The sequence below is a fragment of the Lepidochelys kempii genome, chromosome 25 (assembly GCF_965140285.1).
Source record: "Lepidochelys kempii isolate rLepKem1 chromosome 25, rLepKem1.hap1, whole genome shotgun sequence".
NCBI classification, from domain to species: Eukaryota; Metazoa; Chordata; order Testudines; family Cheloniidae; genus Lepidochelys; species Lepidochelys kempii.
Genome location: NC_136404.1, coordinates 18,151,110 through 18,173,521, shown reverse-complemented (window position 1 = coordinate 18,173,521; position 22,412 = coordinate 18,151,110). Strand labels below are relative to the sequence as shown.

The 22,412-nt window shown below is 63.0% G+C and overlaps 1 protein-coding gene across 5 annotated transcripts; it reads right to left on the bottom strand.

The window, feature by feature from the left end:
- Positions 1–6,860: 6,860 nt before the first annotated feature.
- Positions 6,861–21,602, bottom strand: LOC144929895 (leucine-rich repeat-containing protein 25-like). Of its 5 annotated transcripts, none has more exons than XM_078850593.1 (6): positions 21,404–21,602; positions 19,565–19,788; positions 14,742–15,295; positions 11,086–11,148; positions 9,210–10,008; positions 6,861–7,785 (listed from the first exon to the last, which is right to left on the bottom strand). In XM_078850593.1, exons 5-6 carry the CDS (start codon positions 9,998–10,000, stop codon positions 7,635–7,637), a joined length of 942 nt encoding a protein of 313 aa, XP_078706719.1. In that variant the 5' UTR covers positions 10,001–10,008; positions 11,086–11,148; positions 14,742–15,295; positions 19,565–19,788; positions 21,404–21,602; the 3' UTR covers positions 6,861–7,634. The 5 variants fall into 5 exon arrangements, with proteins under 5 accessions (XP_078706719.1, XP_078706721.1, XP_078706723.1 ...); XM_078850595.1 differs by having other exon boundaries at positions 9,210–10,004; XM_078850597.1 differs by lacking the exon at positions 14,742–15,295 and having other exon boundaries at positions 9,210–10,004; positions 19,602–19,788.
- Between the last annotated feature and the right edge of the window lie 810 nt (positions 21,603–22,412).

Here is a 22,412-nt window from a genome sequence, read left to right as displayed (position 1 = left end):
GCAGTGCTCCCTCCGCACGGCTCCCTGGAGCCCGGCCCCCTCCCCCACACTGCCACGTCTGCTCCTGGCGCCCGGGAGGGCTGAGGCTCCACGGGACGTGTTTCAAAGGCCAAGGGACGGGCACAGAGTTGGGCTGTCCCAAGGATGCTGCCAAGCCTGTCATTCGTAACCCGCTGGCCTGGCCTAAAGGCAGCCCTGGCTGCTGGGTGTGAAGGCAGGGCCCTGCCCCACACTGGGTTGTGACTGGAGAGCGCGAAGGAGCCTGCACCCTGTTTGCCCCCTGCTGACCCCGGTGTTTCCCGGGCCCCCAGCAGCTAGCCCCAAATACAACGGAAAGCAAGTCAAGCCCAGGGCACCTGGCCTTCCTGTGGCTGTGCTCAGCAGGGCAGCCTTAGTGCTCCCAGCTCACGGGGACAGCTCGACGCTCAGCCGGGGGTGATCATGGACCTGGCCGGCTAACACAGGCCCTGCCTGGCTTGCCCCAACCTGCTGTACTGTCTGTCCACTCAGGAGGCTCGCTGCAGAAGACGACCCTGCCTGCCTCGCGCTCCCTTCCCCCGTTTCTTCTCCTTCCCCTCCCTGTGCCCGTGGGACTAGGAGACCTGGTGCCAGGGGCAGGTTCCTGCACTGCACCCCTGCCCCTGCAGCCCACGGAGGAAATGCTGCCCCCGCCCCCAGGCACCATTGCTCCTGGCTGTGCAGCATGGGGCAGTGCCGTGGGCCCCCATTCTGCCCGGGGGACATGGGCCCGTGCCGTGGGCCCCCATTCTGCCCGGGGGACGTGGGGCAGTGCCGTGGGCCCCCATTCTGCCCGGGGGACGTGGGGCAGTGCCGTGGGCCCCCATTCTGGGCAGGGGTAAATAGGAATCAGGCCACTGAGAGAAAGGTTAATGAGTCTGCCATACAGCCCTAGCTAACAGGCGGTTGGCTCTTGGCTCATGCGATAGAGGCTCACACACTAAGCTCCAGAGGCCCCAGGTTCGATCAACGTCAGCGTTACATTTGCACGGCCCTGCTGTGTCACACGATGCTGCAGCTGGGGACGGTCTCACTTTGAGGCTCAGCTAAGACGCAGCATCGTGTTCTCAGCTCCAGGTCTGGGTGACACGCTGGTCCCGGGGCCAGGTGGGAGCACCAGAGTTCACCGTCCCTTCTGTGCCGAGACCAGCGGCAGTGGGCCGGTGACGCCTGCTTTGGGCCAAGGCTCCTGGTACGTCCCTGGTGCCCCTCGCCGCAGAAGCTGAGTGCAGAAGGCTCCGCCCCAGAGCGACTAGGCTCCTCGGACGAGGTCGCCCGCGGGCCTGTGGCAGGAATTGAGCTGGGCGGCCCCCGGCGGTCTCTCCATTAGACCGTCCAGAGGCAGCTCTGCCCGGGGGGTGCCATGGTAATGAGTGTGAGGTCACACGCAGGCCTGTGCCCTCGCGGCGCGATGACATCGTAGGGAGGGAGCTGGGGGCAGAAGCTTTGTGCCAAACGATGCTCTTCTGCAGCGAGTCGCCCGGCCCCACCCCAGCGTGAAAGGCCTTCCTGGGTCGGGACCGTTCTTTGGCACTGCCGGCGGCTTCGCCCCCTGGGAGCTAAACAAGCCCTCGGCACGCTGGGCACAAATCCCCTGTGGTGGGCTCGGTAGGGCAGGCTCAGTGCAGGTCCCATGCTGTCCCCTGCTCTGCTCTGAGGCAGGCAGAGTCTTTGAGCACCTGCCATTTCCCCTTTCAGCTTCCCCTGGAGTCTCTGCTCTGACGCGTGGCAGGGCTGCCCTGCTAGGCATCCTGGGAAACAGGGACCCGGAGTGGGTGGCACACTGCAGAACAGCCCTGCCCCACAGAGCTGGGGGGCGGGAGGGCTCCCTTGCAGGCTCCGTGGTGACTCCAGCTGCGGTGCTGTGTGAGGGCAGAGTGCAAGCGGGGCTGCCGCCCCCACTAGCCAGCCTGGGCACTCCCAGATATTGCTTGGGCAGGGCGGAGCCTGTGGGCAGAGCCCAGGGCTGGCATAGGCCTCTCATGGCAGTGCATTGCATGGGGAAGTTAGCCGGTGACCACATGGAGGATTTTCTTGTTTTTCGTTGTTTTCCAATGGTTTGCATGCAGGGGGGGTGGGACTCAGTTTCCCTGGGTGTTACTGGTTTAATGAGGTGATGGGAGAGGGAGTTTGTTGTTACAGAGGACCAGCGAGGGAACTTGGGACACCAGCCAATGGCCCGGAGAAGGGAGACCCCAGTGACTGGTGACCCGGTGACCGGGAGGCCCAGCGCAGGAGTCGCAGCCAGGTCTGGCCAGCGGGAGGACAATGGGCTGCGGAGAGAAGACCCCAGTGACCTGACCAGCAGGTGCCAACCATAGGGGCCAGAGGACAGAAGAGAAGAGAGGGGCCCAGGCGACCCTGTTTACCTGGAGAAAAGACAATGGACAGAGGCCGGGCTTGGGGCCGAGATATCAGATGCCCAGCTGGGAAGCAGGGGGGCTCTGGGCTGGCAAGAGGGAGCAGGCAGAGCCCACGTGGATGCAGGGGAGACTTGGATGTGCTGTGCTGAGGGAGGCCAGGCCTGAGGGCCCTGAGAGTTTCCTATGCTGGGGTCAGATGCTCAATAAACCCTCCTGTGTTATGTTGGCTGAGAGTCGCTCCAGTCTAGAGAACAGGGTGGCATTATTCCCTCTGGGAGTGGAGGCCCCGGGGGTCCAGAGCGAGTGGATTCCCTGCGGGGGCCCATGGCAGAGACAGGTGTGCTAAGCCTCAGAGAGGTTGGGAATTGGTCCTGCTTTGAGCAGGGGGTTGGACTAGATACCTCCTGAGGTCCCTTCCAAGCCTGTGATTCTATGGGGTGCGGCTCCAGGAGGTGGAGGGGCTTAACTCCCAAGAGAGAGTCAACCCTCGAGAAGGGCTGTCTCACTGAAGGGGATTCCCCCCATAGACCGCACGGGGCCAAGAGTGGGCACGATCTGTGAGTCTGTGACAACGTGGTAGCAGAGGATGGCTCGTGGATGCGCCCTGTAGACAGTTGGCTGCAAGTGTAGGCACGTGGCAGTGAGCGGCAGCCAGCAATAAAACGAGGGAATTGAAAGGAACCAGCGTGGAAATGTCCTAGAACCAGCTCCATACGAGGGACCTGGCACGTCTGTGCAGGGAGAGAGGGCTGAGCGTGGGGAGGCTCACTAAAGAGCAGCTGATGGCTCAGCTTGTAGAGAATGATCAGTCTGAGGAACAGGCTCCAGACCCCGGGGGGCTCCCGGTGTGCCCGGAGAGCCGGGGAGTAGCTGGGGGGGCAGTCTGGGTAGCAACCGGGAGTGTATCAGACCTGACTCCCCAGTCAGGGTCCCCACTGGTGGAGCTGGAGGAGCAGAGACGGGCGGACAGGGAGAGAGAACGAGAGGACCCTGCAGAACAGCGGAAGCATGAGTTGGAGTTGGAGGAGCAGCGGGCCAAGAGGGCCTGCCGGGGGGTAAGTGGGGAAGGGCCCCGAGATGCCAGTGTTGTGGGGAATCTAGACACCAAACTGCTGCCCAGTTCAAGGAGGGGGGTGGGAGATATTGATGCCTATCTCACAGCCTTTGAGAAGGCTTGTGATCTGAACCAGACTGACCCTGCAGATAGGCTCCACTTTCTGACCCCCAGGCTGGGTCCCAAGGCCATAGAGGCATTCAGCCAAATGGATGGTATTGAGACGGGGGACTATGACCTGTTCAAACAGGCTTTGCTGCTGAACATCCCCAGACACCCCCCCTCTATCTATCTATCTCTCCATCCATCTCTCCATCCCCAGACACACCCCCTCTATCTATCTATCATTTGAACTGACCCCCGAGGCATACGGGAAACGATTCCAAGGTGTGCGCAAGACCTCAGGTGTCACTTACAAGGAGGTCGCCCACCTGCTGGGGGAATATCTCCGCAAGTGGGGGAAGGGCGCAGGGGCCACGACCGCAGGGGACGTGTATCACCTGGAGGGGTTGGAGATGCTGTAGGACATCTGCCCTCCAGACCGTAAGACGTGTTTAGCGAACCAGAAGCCCAAAGATCTGCGCAGTGCAGGGGCCCTGGCAGATGAGTTTGTGGAAGCAGCTCGGAGGCAGGAGGGAGACCCGTATCGGGGACTCAGAAGGGGAGTCACCCAGAGACCTCTCAAAGGTGGGACTCCAGGAAGCCCACCCAGGGGTGCCTGGGAATGCCGGGGCAGGCCGACCCCCCTCATAGGACTTGAGAGATCTGAAATGTAATTACTGTGGCCAAAAGGGACACAAGGTGGTGCCAGGCCTAAAGATGAAGGAAATGGCAGCCAAGCAGAACCCGCGGGGTGTCAACTGGGTGGGAGCCCACCGAGAGGGGGCACCGCTGGGCCTGGGGGCCGCAGTCCAGAGGGCTGTGCCAGGGTGAAGGGACCACCAGGCCAGGCCCGTGGGGGAAGGCAGGGCCTCAGGTCCAGAGCACCCGTACTCAATCCGCCGGGTGAGTGTGGGACAGGCCCCGGGGGACGATCCCCACATCATCCCCATTGAGGTGGGGGGAAGAAGCGTCCGGGGTTCTGGGACCCGGGTGCAGAGGTGATGCTGGCGTGGTCCGAGGTGGTGGGCTCAGACCAGCTAGTGCCCAATGCCTACATGACCCTTAGTCCGTGACATAGCCCAGCGCTAATAGCTCCTTCTGCTCCAGCAGGAACAGCCCTCGTACCACGACATCGGCGCGCAGCCTCGGATTCACGCCCTCGGCCTCCTTCCAGCAGCTCCACGCAGACCCGTCGGTGCAGCAGAGACCAGCCGCGGTGAGGCCTGGGGCCTGTGCTATGGGAAATGGCAGTGCTGGGGCGGGCACCAGGGTCACTAATGTTCAACTTGCTATGTGTCCACTCAGTCCCGCCCGCCTCCCGGGCATTCACTGAGCTGGTCCCAGGATTGCAAGGGTTAGATCCAGCCAACTATTTGCCAGGGCCCCATGCCACCTCCACTGTGGGGAGCCTGCATGGGGCTGCTCAGCCTGGCTACAGGGCAGTGCCAAGGGCAGGCTGCAAGGGGAGCCAGACCCAGGCCTCGTAAAGAGATACGGGGGCTCTGTGGGGCTCAGCCCACCCGGTGGATCCCCCTCGGCTTCCCGCTTTGCCCACCATGCCTGACTCCCTGCCCCGCCCACACAGCTGGAGCCTCTCACTTGCCCAGCCTCACCGCAGCAGTGTCCCGGGCACACAGGGGCGAGCGGAGAATCAAGCCTGGTGCCTGGAAGACCTTCGGCAGGGATCCGGGTGTTAGTGGCTGGCGAGGTGAATTGGAGGGTTCTGTCTGGGAGCAGTCTGCAGCCAGGCCCTGCGTGCCGGGAGCCCCTGCAGGTCCCTGGGGCTGGCTAGAGCCGGGCGAGATCCATGGCCCAGAACCTTGCACTGGAAGAGCCACCGTTCGAACGCCCGGCCTGTCCCCTTTCCCCGGCTCCTGGGATGTTCCCCCACCTCCCTGGGCTCTTTGCCCTCAGCCCCGGGCCTGGCGCAGAGAGGAGCTCCGTGGTCACTGCTGGCAGCCCCAGACTGGCTCAGTGTGTACAGGGCCCCAGCAAGGGACAGAGCCACACTGAGCGGGGATGAGGGTGGCTCTGCAAGGCCCCCCCCCCCCCCAGCAGGTTCTTTCTCCTGCCATCCCATCCGTGCACCAGGGCTGGGGCGTCACCCTCCTTTCCTTCCAGTGCGCCGGGCATGGCTGTCGGTGGCTGACTCTGCTCTGTGCAGTTGTGCGCCTCTGGCAATGGGACAGTGCGTCCCTCGTGCCCCCTCGTCCGCAGCCTGCAAGGTCCCATCCCCCCACCCCCGGCTTGGCCAGGCGTGCTGCAGCTCTAACCCATGAGCTGTGGCTTGCAGCTTCTCTCCAGGCCAGGAAGCATCTGACCTCAGCCCCTCAGAGAAGAGATCTGTGAAGGGACGGGAGAGGCCCTGTGTGGAGGCAGGAGGAAGCAGAAAGAGGCTTTGCCTTTAAAAATAACCCCGGTATAAATCCCATAATAGCTCCTCAGAGCGAGGTGTGGTAGAGCCCGTGGGGGTGGGACGGGGCCCTCAGCTGCACTGGCGTGTGACACACTCAGCTCACCGGGCCCTCAGCTGGGTCACCCTGCGCCCAAACAATCCGCAGCTGCAGGGGCTTCTGGGCAAGCTCAGGAGTGCTGAGTCTTCCCCCCGAGCTCTTAGCCCAGCAGACTGCACCTCTAGACCGCCAGCATCCGATGCAGTGAGCGGTAGCTCACCAAAGCTTCTGCTCAAATAAACTGGTTCGTCTCTAAGGTGCCACAAGTCCTCCTGTTCTTTTTGCGGCTACAGACTAACACGGCTGCTCCTCTGAAACCACCCCTAGACCCTGCACTGGTGCAGATGGTCTCTGGCGCCTCCCAGCGGCTGTGTGTGGAAGTGCAGGGCCACAATGGCAGCGTTTCCCTCCCGCTTGGGGCGAAGGGCTGCCAGGGACTGTCAGACCCAGGGTGTGGGGGCCAGAAGAGGCCCGGGCCCAGTGCAGGCCCTACCTGGCGCCAGGGATCTGCCCCCCGGCACTGAGCAAGTCTCGCCACCTGCCCTGACTCCAGCCCCAGAAGTTCAACGCTTTTCCGCAGGGCCAAGGTCCCTGTGCAGGGCCAGGCGCCACGGCGGAGCCGATACGATTCCACACCCCGCTTGTCCTCTCTCGGTGCACCAGAGGGGGGCTGCCCCACATGCTGACCATAGGAATGGGGCAGGGTGCTGATCTGAGCCCCTGGGGGGTCCTGGGCCGTAATGAATGAATGAATGGGGCCCCGCTCCCCAGCACCGAGCCTTGCCCTGTCAGTGCAGGACCTGCCCCAGTGTGGGAGGGGAGGCCCCTGTGGCCGTCTGGAGGGCAGTGTGGCTATTGAACCTGCAGGTGTCGTGGCTACAGTCTCTTTATTGAGCTTGGTACAGACAGCAAAAGCGGGCGGGTCCCCCACCCCAGGCTGCCTTGAGCCCTGCTCTGGGCCCATCTCCCTCGATTCCTGGAGCCCCAGCGCTCCGGGTCCCTCCTTTCCAGTGAGGCCCCACTTCCTCTGGGAATCGGCTCTGTCCTGCCCATGTCCCTTTTGCCCTCCCTTGAGGGGTCCACTGAGCCCCCAAGCACTGCACAAGTGGCTGGATGCTCCGTGGGGTGGCTGTGTGCTGTCTCCCCTCCATAAGTGTCTCCCCCCGGCAGTTCCCAGGTGCACAGGAAACCCCATGGAGGCCGAATTGCTGGTGTTTGGGTCCCAGCAGGGGCTCAGCCAGCCTGGCGCAGAACCAGGCACTTTGGCAGGAGAAATGGGAACTATTTCTGGAGGAATTTGCAGACTGATGCAGGGGTAGGATCCCCCTCCCCTACCCCATGAGGAGCTCTCCCTCTGTAGAGGGAGGGGAAATTCCAGCCCTCTCCCACCCCCAGGGGAAACCTGAGCTGTCTGCATTCCCATGGGGCTGAATTGGGTCATGGCTGCAGGGTAATACCCAGGGTGGGAAGCAATTGCCAGGGGATTTTGCTTTAATTGGGAACCCCAGCAGTCCCCTCCCTGGGGAGTGACACATGGTCACAGCTGCTGAACGTGGAGTGTGGCACCCAAGCCCCCCCACTGCCCGAGCCCGCTCCCCAGAGACAGCAGGGGCTGGGGCGCCTCCAGGCGGGCGGGTGGAGGGCTCATTTGTCCGGCATGATGTACACCTCCTCGCCGTCATTGGGTGCGGGGACGCTGCTGCTGTACAGCTGCTGGGTGTTGGCGTAAATGGGCTGGTCTCCGTGGCAGGTGTCGCTCTCCATGTAACACTCCTCGTCCACCAGCTGCTGGACTCTGCGACAGGCAGTGGAGAGGGCCCTGCGTTACCCTCCCGGCGTGGGGAGCGGCTCAGGAGCTAGTGGGCTCGGGGCTCTGCCACCTGCTCCTGCACTTAGCGCCTGGGGACAGCCAGTGCACCAGGGCAGTGCCAGCCGCAAAGGCTCCGCCCGCAGGGTCTGGATCCCCCCTGGGCTGGCTCCAGTGACGGGGGTTAAGTGGAGAGAACTGGGCCGACGCGCGTTTATACTGCAGTGTCTGAGCGGTGCGCAGCCTGCCACACGGCGAGGCAGGGCCATGCCAATGGCTCAGGGGGAGCTGGGGCGACATGCCCTAGGGCCTGCGGGGGGCTGTGGCAGAGCCCAGGTCTCCTGGCTAGCGCCCGGACCGGCCTTCCGCTCCATGTCAACGCTGCCCCGGCATGCATGGGAGGGAACGGATGGGGCCCCAGCTCCTGGAGAAGTGGCAGCCCTGGGGCCACGGCTCCTAGCACAGGAGAGTGTCACTCCCGTGCCTGGAGTCTGGTCACAAGCTTCTGGTCTTTTTATCCTGGAAACTGACTTTGTCGCAAGAATTTCTCTGTGGCAAATCCAGACAGCAGCTGCGGGGGCAGGGGTAGGTTTGTGGGATGTGGAATGACATGTGACTGGGGCGGGGGGGGGATGGGATGGAGTGCCGTAATAGGGACTGAGGGGCAGGGACTGACTCACCCATCATGCCCTGAGGGTCACGAGCGAGGTGTTGTTCTCAAACCACCTCCCCAAACTTCCCATATTTGTTAATTTCATCGGAGGCTGTTTCACCATCCCGGGTTTCAGCAAAGCAGCGGGGTTAACCCCTCCCCTGCCAGTCAGGCCGAATCCCCTGGCCTCATGGATTTGCCAAGGCAGTGCTGCCCCGGGGACGGGGGGGGAGGGGAGGAATTAGCCAGGACGTTGCTTAAAACCCTCCTCGGCTCGGATAAAACATCTCGGGTGAGACCAGAACCCAGCCTCAGCCTGCTGCAGCCCCAGACACATCCAGTTGGCTCACCCGGCTCTCGACGTCTGGCATGTTTCACCCGGACGCTGGGTGGTGCCTCCTTGGGTTCCCAGAGTGTTTAAAGGGTTAATAGCCATCCAGTGGAGGCTCTGTTTCGAAGGTGCTCTCTGGACTGAGCCCATGAGCCCAACCAGCCAGATGTGGCTCTTACCTTAAATAACCCAAACTGATTGATGAGCCCTCGGAGAGGAAGGCAGGTGGCTACCCCCTCGCTCACTCTATCTATCTATCTATCTATCCATACACACCCAGCAATCTATCTATGCATCCATCTATCCATCCCCAGACTACATTACATCCCTCTATCTATCATTGCATTTTCCCCCTGCATGCAGCCTCCCAGGTTGCCTGCCCCGAGGGAAGGGGACCTAGGGCCCCGGGGATGCTGAGTCGGTGCTCACCTGTACTGCGGTCCCTTTCTCTCCAGACACTCGTATTGCCCTCCTGGCTGGGAGTAGCCAATGAAGACGTTCTCATAGTTGTTGGCCTGGCCGGGGCCCGGCTCTGCGTTGCGGCTGATGTAGCGCGGCTGGCCGCGGGCGACGGATGCGGTGGATTCCCGCTTGCTGTGGATGGCGGAGGTCTGTCTCTTCCTCCTGAGCAGGAGCAAGGCCACAGCCAGGCCCCCCGCCAGCAGCAGCCCGGCCAGCACTGAGCTGGTGAGGGCCACGCAGAGCAGCGCGCACAGGGGCTGGCATTCCTGCCCGTAGAACGCGGTGACGTTGACGGGTCCCTCCTGCGCTGAGTGGCAGTGGCAGGCGGGCTCCGTGCTGTCGGTGGGGCTGCTGCCCATGCAGTGGCTGAGGACGCTCGCCACCACGTCGCACTCGCAGTCGAGTACCAGGTGCAGCAGGCTGGAGGCGTTCTTGAAGAACTCAGTGGGCAGCCCCCGCAGCTGGTTGTGCTGCAGGTAAAGCTCCTTGAGAGTGCGCGCCTGGGAGAGGAAATCCGGGGGAAGGGTCTGCAGGCGGTTAAAGGACAGATCCAGCATCTTGACCGACCCCCGCAGCCGGGCGGAGCCATTGATTTCCCTGATGCCATGGTTGCTGAAGTTCAGGCCTGTCAAAGTGTTGCTACTGAATTCCAGCCAGTCCAGGACCTCGCAGGAGCTTGAATTTGGAGACCCCAAGCAATGCGCCCAGCCGGACGGCACACTGCGCAGGAGGAGCAGGGCTGCCAGGAGTGCCAGCATCTTCCTAGCTGGGAAGCAGGACACAAGCAGGCTGTAAATGGGGGGCGTCGCAGCAGCGCAGAGGTGCGGGAGGCGAACCCCCCTTCGGTCCTATCTGCTCCACGCCCCAGGCAGGGCTGCTCCGTGCAGGCTCCCGCGCTGGCCAGAGGACGCTGTGGGGCCTCCTGGTGCATTATGCCCCAGGCCAGGCAGCACTAGCCCCTGCATGCTCATTATGCAAAGGAGGTGGCGGGAGGGAACAGGAGGGGTGGGGAGAAGCGGGGACTGCTCCCCTGTATCGCTCTGGGTGCCCCCAGGAGCCCTGGCTCCCCTCGCCCCAGCCACGGGCTGTAGTCGCACTGGTCTACTGGGCTGTGGAGTTCCGCTTGGAGTGGGCGCCTGGCTGAAAAGTAGAGCTGGGGAAGCAGCTGCTCTGCAGAGTCACATGCCCTGGCTTTGTGGGGAGAGGAGGGAGGTGGGGGCGGAGAGCAGAGCTGAAGATGGTCGGGGCAAATGGGGCTAGAGACACGGCCTGAGCACGGGGAGCCGTGCGGGGTGGTGGGGGTCCGCGCTCTGGCTTGGCCTCGGCCCCATCCCTAGGCCCCGTTTTCTCTAGTGGACGACCATGCTGGGCAGAGGGGCAGCTGTTTTGCAGGGCTGGGGGTTGAGTGCCAGCCCTTTAGCTCAGCAGGACTCTCTGCAGACTGCCAGCCCTGGGGGCGCTTGGCGGAGGAGCCCGCGCCCGCAGGGTTACTGCTGCCCCCGTGGCCCAGTCGTGGGTGTCTCCTAGGTGTTCACCGCTCAGGCCATTTGCAGGGAAGGGCCCAGCCACGCCGCTGCCTCTGCTCTTCAGCACCACTGGCAGGGCCCCCCGTGCCAGCCTCTTGCAAGCTCCGGCTGAGGGGTGAGGATGGGGCCGCCTGGCCCTGCCCTACCACGACAGGCTGATGGCTTGTGGCCAACGGGCACTCCGCTCCCCAGAGGTCCTTCACACCTCCCCACGTAGAGGTGAGCCCGGGCACCCCGCGCTGCTCGGTGGCACAGGGCGAGAGGCACCTGCCCACTGGCTCTGTCCCCATCCTGCCCCATGGAGCCCTGCCCCATACCTGAGCTGTCGCCTGCCTCCTGCCCTCCGCTGCGTCTGCTCCTCTGCCTGTGCGACGCGGCAGCTGGACAGAAGAGAAACAGGCAGTTCCTCTCTTGCTGGCCCGAGGCTGTCACAGTGTGGGGGAGGGACGCTCTGTGGTGTAGCTAGAGAGCCAGGAGCGGGTTTGGGGAGCAGGAGGGGAGCCCTGCCCTCACCGGGCCATCCCGCGCTGTGTGCTGGCTCTGGGCTCCTCCCTTCTCTGCCACTCTCCCTTTGCTTTCGTTTTTCAGTCTGGCATCCCCCTGCGCGGGGTGCTGCCAAGTGAGGGGCATCTGCAGGGCCCAGGGGGATGCTTCATGGCCCCCGGGCAGGGCAAGGCCATGCCGTCCCGGGGCATCACAGCCTGGCCACAGGGCCAGGACAATGGAGATTGGAGCAGCCCCATCAAGGAGGGCTAACTGGGGAGAGTCCCTGTTGGAGTGGGAGTACTGGGGGGCTCCCTCCCTCTGGAGGGAGGCCCCGCTGGGTAACATCACAGACCCTGCAGGACAACAAGGGGGAGGCTGGGCCTTTCAGCACCGCTGTGGGGTTGCCCCAGCACTAGCCCAGGTGTGAAGGGCCTGCACAGAGGTGGAGAGGGCCCGAGCGTGGGCACTGCTGCCAGCCTGCAGGCGTGGCATGGAGCTCCCTTCCGCTGCCCCCAGGGAAGGGGGCCAGGCACCCAGGCTTGCAGGGTGTAGTACCCTGCCCCACCCATTCCTGATGCCCAAGACGGAGCATAGCCCCTGCCCAGCCCACGGCCGCTGACTCTGCACCCTGGGCACAGGAAGGAAATGGGCCTTCCTCTGCTCCGATGTCACAACAGGCAAACCCCACCCCCAAGCAGGAGCAGATGCTGAGCCCTGGTTGGGTCTGAGGGCGCCCAGGAGTTGGTGAGGGGGAGGCGGGGGGCTTGGACCAAAGGGCTCAGGAGCCCCATGGGCCAGTGCACCCCCTTCCCCTGTGGCCCTCTCTTCCGGCCACAAACACCTGCCTTTGGCCCTCCCTTGCACCATCTCACTGCAGACTCCGCCACCCCGCCCAGCTCCTCCCCGACCCCCCTCTCCCTGGGTGCTGTATGCCATGCCGGGCAAGGCCCAGTGCCCTGGAGAGCAGCCTCCCTTGGACTGTTGTAGGGATACACGGCCCCCTCTCCTAGCAGCCCCCACCGTGGACACCACACACCTGACCCCTCCCAACCATGGGCCCAGACTCCTGCTGCCTCTGCAGGGCCAGTGCGAGATGCTCCAGAGCAGGCGTCAAGTGGTCCCCGAGCACCTGGCCTAGCTGGCCAGCAGGGCCAGCGTGGCCTGGCAGGGGCCGGAAGGGGCATGTCGCAGATCTCAGCCCTGCAGCCTCCGGCCTGGCTTGTCCCCTTCGTCGCGCCTTGCCAAGAGCCACACCCAGCATAGCCTACCCAAGCAAATCTGACTCCGGCTAGCCCAGGTAACCAGAGCAGGGCCAGTGAGCCAGGCGTGTCCCCAGGGACCCTGCTGGGCTAACCTGTCTTTGCTGCTGTTGTGCCCGGGCTAGCGAGACTCAAGCTCACTGGGGCAGGCTATGCTCCGCTCTGGCCCTGGAGACAGCCCCTTTGTCACTGATGCCAGACCCATCTGGAGTCCTCAGCCCGGCATCTCCTTTCTTGCAAGCCCCAAAGAGCCCCTGGCTCCCCTCCCCTCCTCTAGCCAGTGTCTGACTCAGGCTTCACAGTGAATTGGGGAAGCAGGGCCAGGTGAAGCAAAGGCAGTTACAGTAAATGCAACATGCAGGGGAAAGCGCTGAAATCCCCCAGGGCTGCTGCCCACAGGTGAGCTAGGTGCTCCCCTCTGCGCTCCAGGGGCAGGTTCGGCTCCCTGCTCCAAGCACGAAGCAAAGGGTCATGGAAACACGCCGTGCATTGGCTGCTTCCTTCAGCTGGCTCCAGCCTGGCTTCCAAGTGCACGCGGCTCTAGGGACTCGCTCACCCCCATGGCTGGCACCAGCTCTGTGCAGAGTGCCAGTGAGCCATGCTTTCCCGGCGCAGGCCCCGCAGGGAGACAGGGACATTAAGGCCAGAAGGGACCATCATGATCAGCTAGTCTGACCTGCTAAACATCACGGGCCCCAGAACCACACACCCCCACTCCCGAAAAAGACCCCTAACCTCCGGCTGAGCCACTGACATCCTCAAATCATGGTTTAAAGACTTCAAGTTAGAGCGAATCCACCACTGACACTAGTTTAAACCTGCAAGTGACCCGTGCCCCATGCCACAGAGGAAGGCGAACCCCCCCCAAGGTCCCTGCCAGTCTGACCTGGGGGAAATTCTTTCCCGACCCCAGATATGGCAATCGGTTGGACCCTGAGCATGTGGGCGAGACCCGCCAGCCAGACACCTGGGAGAGAATTCGCTGTAGTAACTCAGAGCAGGGGCGGTGAGTTATATGGGCCCATGGTGCCCGGGCTCCAGCAAATTCAGGGCCCAGGGGGCCCAGCTCCGCCAATGTTCGGGGCCGGGTCTCCTCCCTGGCCCCGCCTGCCGCCCCCATGTGTCTCCTCCCCCGAGCATCCCTGCCTGCCCTGGGCAGCTCCGCACTGCACTCCCTCACCGGCCACGGCTGCTGCACCTGCGGAGGGAGGAGGGGAGGAGGCACATGGCAGTGTACCCCCTTGGACCCCCGGCGGGCAACTCCGCGTTGACTCTGGGGGGAGCCTTATCCTGGCTGAACCTCCTGAACAGCAACCGGGGGGGCTCAGGTGAGTGGGGTGCCAGGGGGGCTGGGAAGGGGGCCGCCGTCCCCTCCCCCAGAGCTCACTGGTGCCGGCAGGGAGAGGGCTGAGGGGGAGTCCTCCTCTCTGGCCCCCAGCCCCAGGGCAACCTGCCTGCTGCACCCCAAACTCCTCATCCCCGGCCCAGCCCCATGCCCTGCACCCCAACCCTCTATCCCAGCCCAGAGCTTGCATCCAGCACCCAACCCCCCTCCTGCACCCCCTCCCCCTGTCTCAGCCCAGAGCCTGCACCCAGCAGCCAAACTCTATCCTAGAGCCCACACCCCTCCCGCACCCAAACTCTCTCCCAGAGCCGTAGGCAGGTGGTGGGGGGAGGGGACAACTTGGACCCATTCTGGGCACCACCAAAAATAGAACCCTGCCACCCCTGACTCAGAGCCCTCCCCATCTAGTGCCCATCTCCGGCCATTGGAGACATTCGCAGCCAGCTGTCAGGGCTCGGCTGCGCCCCCTCACACTATGCCTCGTGCCGCACAGTGCTTGGCTGGGCACTTTTATTTCCATCTGAGGGGCCGGCGGAGTCAAGGGCTCGCCGAGGACTCGCTGAGGAGTGAGCTGGGGAGGCAGAAGTGGGCAGGAGGCCTGGGCGTTCCTGCTGCCAGTAAAGGGGAAGCTGTTGCTGTGAGGAAGGAGGGTCGGTCGGGGCGCTGAGGGGAAATCCCAGGATTGGCCCTATGCTGACTCCTTAATGAGTGACGTCAGTGTGAGCCACGAGCTCTGTGCCCACTGGCAGAGAGTGGGGGGGGCATAAGGCTGGCAGGGATCCCTGGGGTCCGGGACAGACAGACTCGTTCACTGCATAATGGCCCAACAGGTGGCTAAGGAAAGCCAGCATCACGCTGGTCAGCAGACTCTCTGCGGAGTTACCTGGGTGGTTCTGGCTCTGCACTGCCACCTGTCCTCTCTCGCTCTGTGTGGGAAGGCAGGTCACCAAAAGGTGGTCGCACACTTTGGGGTGGGGGTGCTTATCTCTCTGCCTGGTCGGTTGTAACCTGAGTCTTGTAGGTTCACCATGGACCCCCGTTTACTGGCGAAGCACAGTGCTAGTCAGTAGCTTGCGGGGACTGCTGGAAAAAGCAAATCCAGGTGGGGACGGATTGGCTGGGGTGAAGACAGTGACCATGCAAAGCTGCAGCTGGCGAGTCGGCAACCCCCCCGGTTAGCCTTTGCCCGGGGGAGACAGGCTGCAGCAGGCCTGGGCTCCTGAAAGGCAGGGCTCCACCATCCTGCTGAGACGGCCTTGGGGTACACAGCCCCTTCTGGGCCAAGAGGCAGCTTGGTAGCTGAGTTTCGGCACCGGGTGATTTCCTGGGTCACCCTTTGTGTCCAATGGTTCCAGGGCTACTGCCGCATTCTTCACTAACGAGCTGGAGCCGGGCTTTCCTGACGAGGGAATCCAGGTGCTCGGTGTTCCCGTGGAGCTGTGTGCGACAGGGTGACCGGGAACCTGCAGCGTCCCTTCCCTTTGGGCCACTCTGGGCGTGGCAGGTGGGTCGAGGGACACAGGGGCTGGCATGTGCCTAGCGCTGCCTGCGCAGTAAGAGGGGAGAGCTCAGGGGGCGGAGGACGTGGGGACAGCCCAGGCTCTCTCACTCGAAGGGCAGGTGCCCCACAGCCGAGAGCTGTGCTAAAGCTTCCCCTACAACTGGGGCTTTAGCTTCAGGGACCCAAGGGGCAGGGCGGGATGTCGTTCACTGGCGGAGGGAGGGGGCAGGGCCTCACGCATACCACATTCAGCTGAGCGGGTAGCTGAGCAGGAGGGGCCCCTAAGGGCCCCAGATCCATGTGCCCAAAGATTCAGGGCACCTTGGCTGGGGAGGTGCCTGTCCTGGGACACTGGGCCTGGTTCTCAAAGCCCCACGGCTCCCTCCCGCTACAGCCAGTGGGGGGCAGGGGGGGAGAACTCAGCACCTTGCAGCAGCTGGCCCTGCTAGTGTGAGCACAGAGACATGCCCATGAGCATCCTGTGTCCTGGGGCTCCAACGGAACAGCCCCCCTGCTTCACCCTGCCCCACTTCAGAGTCAGCTCGGGCAGGCAGGGTTGGCGGCACGGCTCCATGGGGCCCTCTGTGACGAAGCAGGACTGTTCTTAATGTTTCCTCTGAATAGTGTGGGAGTGCCTCAGTTTCCCCTAGGCAGTTCTTAAGTATCTAGGGGGTGGGATAAGGGTGTATGGTCGTTGCAGAGCCCTAGAGGGCAGGTGTGTGCAGGGGTCTGGACACAGAGAATGGCCGACACCCTGTTTCCTGGCAACTGATGGCCTGGGCCCTTCCCCCCTGCAAGGTGAGAGCTACAGGGTTGGAGAACAAAGGAATCAGGTGACCTCCTGGCCTGGGAAAGGGACAAAGCCCAGAGGAGGAGGGGCTGGGGAGAGTTTCAGTTTGGGGCTGGCTGGGGACAGGGAGTAAAGTGCAGACGTGGTTGTCTGGCTCACTGCCCCCCAGAATGGACCCAGCTGAGGGGTCCTGTTCTCTGCACCTGCAAGCTCTGTGTTAGACCATGTTCCTGTCATCTAATAAACCTCTGTTTTACTGGCTGGCTGAGAGTCCCGTCTGACGGAGTTGGGGGGCAGGACCCTCTGGCTTCCCCAGGACCCCGCCTGAGCGGACTGGCTGTGGGAAGCGCCTGGAGGGGCAGAGGATGCTGAATGCTCCGAGGTCAGACCCAGGAAGGGGGAAGCCGGGTGAGCTGTGTGTCCTGCAGACAGGCTGCTCCCAGAGAGGAGACTTCCCTAGAGTCCTGCCTGGCTTCGTAGGGAGCAGTTCCAGAGCATCGCCCGGGGACTCCATGACACCCTCCCAGCCCCGACCCACTCGGCCACGCAGTGTCTGCGGGTAGCCCTGCTCCTGCCCTCTGAGCTCACCACCAGCCAACACAGGGAGGGAGCGACAGTGCCCTGACTCCAGAGCCACCTGCCTGGTCCCCCCTGGACTCTGAGCCCTGCTGGGGAGGGGGCTCAGCGGGGGCTGTGCTGGGGCTGTGCTCTGGCCTGACGCCAGGGGTGAGGGACCCTTTCACTGGTTTGAATCCTCGTCAAGGTCTCACATCATGTGGCACCCCTACTGGAAAAGGGGCTGGGGGCAGGCTCCCCACTTCACCACGCTTCTAGGGGGACAGAGGCGCACCGAGGGCTGGGACCCACACTGATGCACCAAGTCCTGGCAGATGCCCAGAGCCCACTGGGAAATTGGACAGGTCCTGGGGCGTTGGTGGGTCCACAGGCAGCAAACCCCGTCCCCTGGCTGCACTGCCCAGGGGGATCTCACAGTGGCTCAATCTGGCCACGCTGGGGGCTGCCCCACCCGGCAGCTCTAGACAGTCCTTAACTCTGAGCTCCCTTCGGAGCTGGGCCCAACCCGCTGCCCTCCATGGGGGAGCCGCAGGGCCAGGCCCACGCGTGGGTGTTCGACTGACATCTGCAGGGGAGCTGGGGAACCACAGCACCTGTCAGGGCCCTGGGAGTGGAACTGAAGTGGGGAGGGAGACAGAGACAGCGCTGCAGAGCAGAAAGCTCCCCCGGAGCTGGGGGGCAGGCCAGAGAGCTGCACAGAGGGGCAGGGAGGGGGGGCGCAAACAGGAGGGGTCAGATCTGTGCAACATCACTGGGAGTGTCGGGCGGTCGGGGTTTCTCTAGTCTCCTCTTTAGGCCCTTGTCCCTTGCGAGGAACAGCCCCTCCTGGAGAGCGAGTGACAGAGCAGGGCTCAGTGTGGTGAGCCCAGGGATGTGGGTGTGTGTTCCTGACACTCACAGTGTGTGTGTGTGACAGAGTGTGGGGGAGTCAGGGCCCTGCACCCCTCTTCCTGGGATTCACCATGACCCTCAGCCAGCCAGTAAAACAGAGGGTTTATTGGACAATAGGAACACAGTCTCAAACAGAGCTTGTGGGTACAACCAGGACCCCTCAGTCGAGTCCTTCTGGGGGGCAGGGAGCTTAGACCCCAGCCCTGGGGTTCCCTGCGTTCCTCCACCCAGCCCCAAACTGAAACTAAAACCCCCCCAGCAGGCTCCCTCCTGCAGCCTCTGTCCAGTTTCCCAGGCAGAGGTGTTACCTCCCCTCTCCCCGGCTCAGGTGACAGGCTCTCAGGTCTCCCATCCCCAATGAAACCCCCCTGCCACATCCCCAGGTCAACACTCCCCCCTCCCTGTGGCGTCACAGTGTGCACCCCTGACACGCACAGCGTGTGTGTGTGTGTGTGTGTGTGTGTGTGTGAGACAGCCGCTTCTCTTTTTTTAATGGTGCTGGCTGTGGAGGCCACAGGCCAGGGCAGATGCAGGGGAGCAGGGGGCTGGCTGGGGATTTCCCACATGCACATCTCCTGCCTGGTGTCACATTTCACAAGCCGGTTTGCAGCTTCCTGACCCCAGGTTGCTGGTCACGCAATGGGCTGGTCCTAGGGTTTGGAGAAGGGCCTGATTCCAAACCAGTGACTGCGGCCGGCAACACGTGTAGGCATGAACTTAGCCGCAGGTATCTAACCATCGGAGGAGTGAAGCTCTGGAACAGCTTCCCCAGGGCAGCTGTCGGGGCAAAAAAACCAAACTGGCTTCAAGCCTGAGCTTGGAAAGTTTATCGTGGGGACGCTCCGATGAGACTGCCTGGGTCACCTGGGTCAGGCATGGCCAGCTGGCTGGAGGAGCGGCCAGGTGCCAACCCCTGGACTGACATGCCATACTCAGTCCCGTAACAAGAGGGCAGCAAAGCCACACCATGGGCCTTGGCCCTGGGAGACTCTGTGGATTGTCTCTGGCTGCAGCAATCACCCCTGGGAGCTAATTCAATCTTGCAATAGTTGGGTCCTGCCAGTGCCTCCCTGCCTCTTTGGGGAGACAGCCCTGGGGCTGGCTGTGGCCTCCAGTGGCAGGGGAGTTTCACCTTCACCAGCTAGTCGGGGCCACTGGTGTCAGGAGCTGTACCCACTTGCCAGCCCCTGAGGGCACCTCCCTGGCAAGCGGGCAGCTGGAGGCCAGGGGACGGGGCATCTTCCTTATCTGCCCCAGGAAGCAGATATGGGCTCGGAGCTGCCGTTTTGTCAGCCCTGCTGGCTGGCAGGGAAGCCAAGCAGCTGCTTTGCTGGCAGTGCTGAGAGCGGTGCTGGGAGCCAACTGCTGTGTGCAGTGGCGGGGAGGGGTACAACTCCAGCCGCAGCCAGCCCAGTGTGGGGTGCCCCCCCCTTGGGGCTGGGTAGAGAGAGCCCCTTGGCAAGCTGCCTGAGAGTGGCAGGATCATTGGTGAAGGTGTGGGCAGGGGCTGATTCTCCCCGGGGCCCCCAGCCCAGGGCGGCTCCCTGCTCTCCCTAAACCCCTTTTCTCTGCAAAGCAGCAGCCGCGTCCCAAAATAGCTCTGCAGCTCACAGCCTTTACCCTGGGGCCTTACCAGAGCCCACTGCCGCCGCAGGCCTCGGGCAGCGCAGCGGGTGTGTTGTGGCACCGTGTGGCCGGGAAGGGGCGTGGGTAAGGGGGAGTGGAGGCAGAGGTGGGTGGTGTGAAGCCCAGCAAGCCGAGGGAGACAGAGCATGGGTTATGGAAAGGAGGCAACTGGGCGAGTGTGCGCTCTGCCCAGGCACAGGGCGGGGGGCGGCAGGGGTACAGCCAGGGCCCTGCCCGTAGTGGTGCCTGCCATCCAACAGTGACGGCACTTGGTGCAGCCAGGAACCGTCAGGAAAAAGATAGATCATAAAATAGAAAATACCATAAAGCTGCTGTATAAATCCCTGGTGCACCCCCACCTTGTCCACTGCAGGTAGCTCTGGTCTCTCCATCTCCAGAAAGGGTGTGTTAGCCTTGGGAAAGGGGCAGAGCAGGGCAGGGAAAATGGAACAGCTTCCAGATGAGGCGAGATTAAACAGAGTGGGACAGCTCGTCTTGGAGACGAGACACGAAGGGGGGATGTGACAGTCTGTACAATGGGGTACGCTGTGGAGAAAGTGAACAGGGAAATGTCATTTTCTTCTTCCCATAACCCGAGCACCAGGGGTCACCCCATGACATGACCAGGCAGCAGGTTTCACACAAACACAAGGCAGCGCACCGTCACCCTGTGGGACTCATTGCCGGGGGATGTTGTGAAGGCCAAAATATAACCAGGTTAAAAAAAGAGCGCGAGAAGTTCCTGGCGGCTAGGTCCAGCCATGGCTATCAGCCCAGATCCTCAGGAACATCACCTCACGCTGTGGGTGGCCCTAACCTCTGCCTGCGGAAGGGGGGCTGGCCGACCAGGGATGGGTCATTCAGTAATTGCCCTGTCCTGTTCGTTCCCTCTGAAGCAGCTGGCACTGGCCTCTGGCAGAGACTGGGCTAGCAAAGCCATTAGTCTGGGCCGGTGTGGCCATTCCTGTGACACTGAGCTGGGTCTCACTGCAGTTTTCGGGGGGAGCAAGTCTTGGGGGCGGGCGCTCGATCCACCGTGATCCAATAACAAAACGCCAAGCCAGGTTCCTGGTGTGGCAAGGGGAGCCCAGTGGATGAGGGCTGCTGGCCTGGGGAGGAAACGCAGCCAGGATGCGCACCAGTGGCTTGGGCCTGTGGCCAGCAGAGGCCAGCCTCAATCCAGGGAGTCTCGCAGCAGGAAATAGGGGCTCCCTCCCCAGCTGCTCCGGATCCAGGATTCCCAGGAGCCGCCTCCATGGAGGATCCATCAAGCTCCAACTCAGCACCGGCTCAGTGCTGTCTCTGATCCACCCCTCTGGGCCAGCTGCATGGACTTGCCCTGCCTCCAGGAGCTTAATGCACCAGCCGCTGCCCAGTGGGCACAGTGCCAGGGGCTCAGCCTTGCAGGGGGACAAAGACCCCAGTGGCTCTGAGCAGTTGACAGGGCTGGAGCAGGGGCTTTACTGGGTTGTTTGCCATTTCCCAACCTCCCAGGTGAGGACTAGACCCCAGGTCTCACCCTGGGGCCTGGGCAAAGGGTATGGCACTTGCTGAGCCTGCTCCGGCGAGCTGGCCCTAGCCCCCAGCCTGACCTCCCCTCCCTGCAGGCTCCCCTCTCCAGGGAGTAGCTGGTCCAGCCCACAGCAAACGTCCTAATCCGGAGGAACCAGAGACTGGCTCCAGCCCTGATGCAGGAGGTTTGATTCCCCCCACCCACAGTGGGGTGCATAGGCTCCTGCTGCCCACGGGGCCCTGTGCAGGCCCAGAGCTCTCCACACTGTGGGCAGCTAGCTCCGCAGAGACCCCTGGGTCAAGTCCTCCCTGGGCCAGGCCAGTGGCTGTATCCAGGACTGATTGGCATATTTCCCCCCCTCCTTCCCCCTGTTCCATGGTCCAAGAGGGGGACTTGGCATCAAGCCCCAACGTTACCCAGGGGTGAGGCGAAAGCGGAGGATGCCAGCGTGCCTAGCGCCCTCCCTCAGGGGTCTGGCAGCGGGGGGCGGGCTGGGAAGGGTCCCTTGGGGCATCAGGGACGGGATGACACATGGGCACAGGCAGGGAAATACTGGAGGGGCGGCACTGTCTCCTTCGCAGGGGGAAGGTGCCATGGTCTCATCCCAGTGGCTTCCCCTCCCTCCTTTATCTCCAGCAAAGGGCTCACCGCTCTGCAGCCGCTGCTCCCCCTCCCTGCCAAGGGGCGCTGGGCAGGCCGTTGGTTGTGAGCCCCCACCGGCATGGCAGAGGCCGCTCTCCACGCTCAATCCTTTGCCCTCCACTGGCAGCCAGAGCTCTGGCTCAGACAGATCCGCTGCGCTGGAGCCTGGAGAGCGACAGGGACATTTTGATGGGTTACCATGGCGACATCCTCCCCCTCGGCACTGGGATGAGATTGGCCAGCAGACGCCAGACCCCGGAGCAGAGCTGAGCCGCTCTTCACCAGCCCCAGCATGAGGCGGGCGCCAGGCGTGGCAGGCAAGCTGGACACTGCCGTTGGCCCTGCTTTGCAGCGTGTGCCATGGGGATGGCACAGCCAGGCAGGGCAGTGGGGGACCAGAGATGTGCAGACATCCTGGCTTCCTCAGCAGCTGGGCAGGCACCGGAGTTGGCAAAGGGGGACCAGAGTAATGGGTGTGTTGGCATCATGTCTGTCATAAATGCCCACATAACCAGTGTGATGCTGGCACACCCGGTGCCAGCTCATGCCAAGGTGCCCGTGCCTCGGACCACTGACAGAGGCAGAGCTGGATTCATTCTGGCGCGCCTCGGGTCAGTGGCATTAGCCTGGGTAGCAGGGCTCAGAATGGGTTTGGCTGCACTATGTGCATGGAGCTGCTGCTGGCCGTTAAGCTCACTTCCAACACCTGTGGTGACTGCAAGGTGAGCCCCAGCATTTGCATTGTGAGTCTTTGTACCCGTGTACCTCACCAGACAGGAGCGAGTCATTGCTTAGTGCGAAGTGCTGGGGTCCCGTCCCGCCCCACCCACATTGCAGCTGACACCACAGGGACTAGAGTGAAGTGTTAAAGAGGACAAAAGACTTTGTTGTTTACTTTCCCTCTCCCTGCCTCAAGCAGAGTGAAATGGATTCCTCCCAGTGGCTGAGTTTGCAGCTCAAAGTGGAAGGGGGGGAAGGGTGTAACAAGGAGGAACTGTATCTCTCTGCTGCTCAG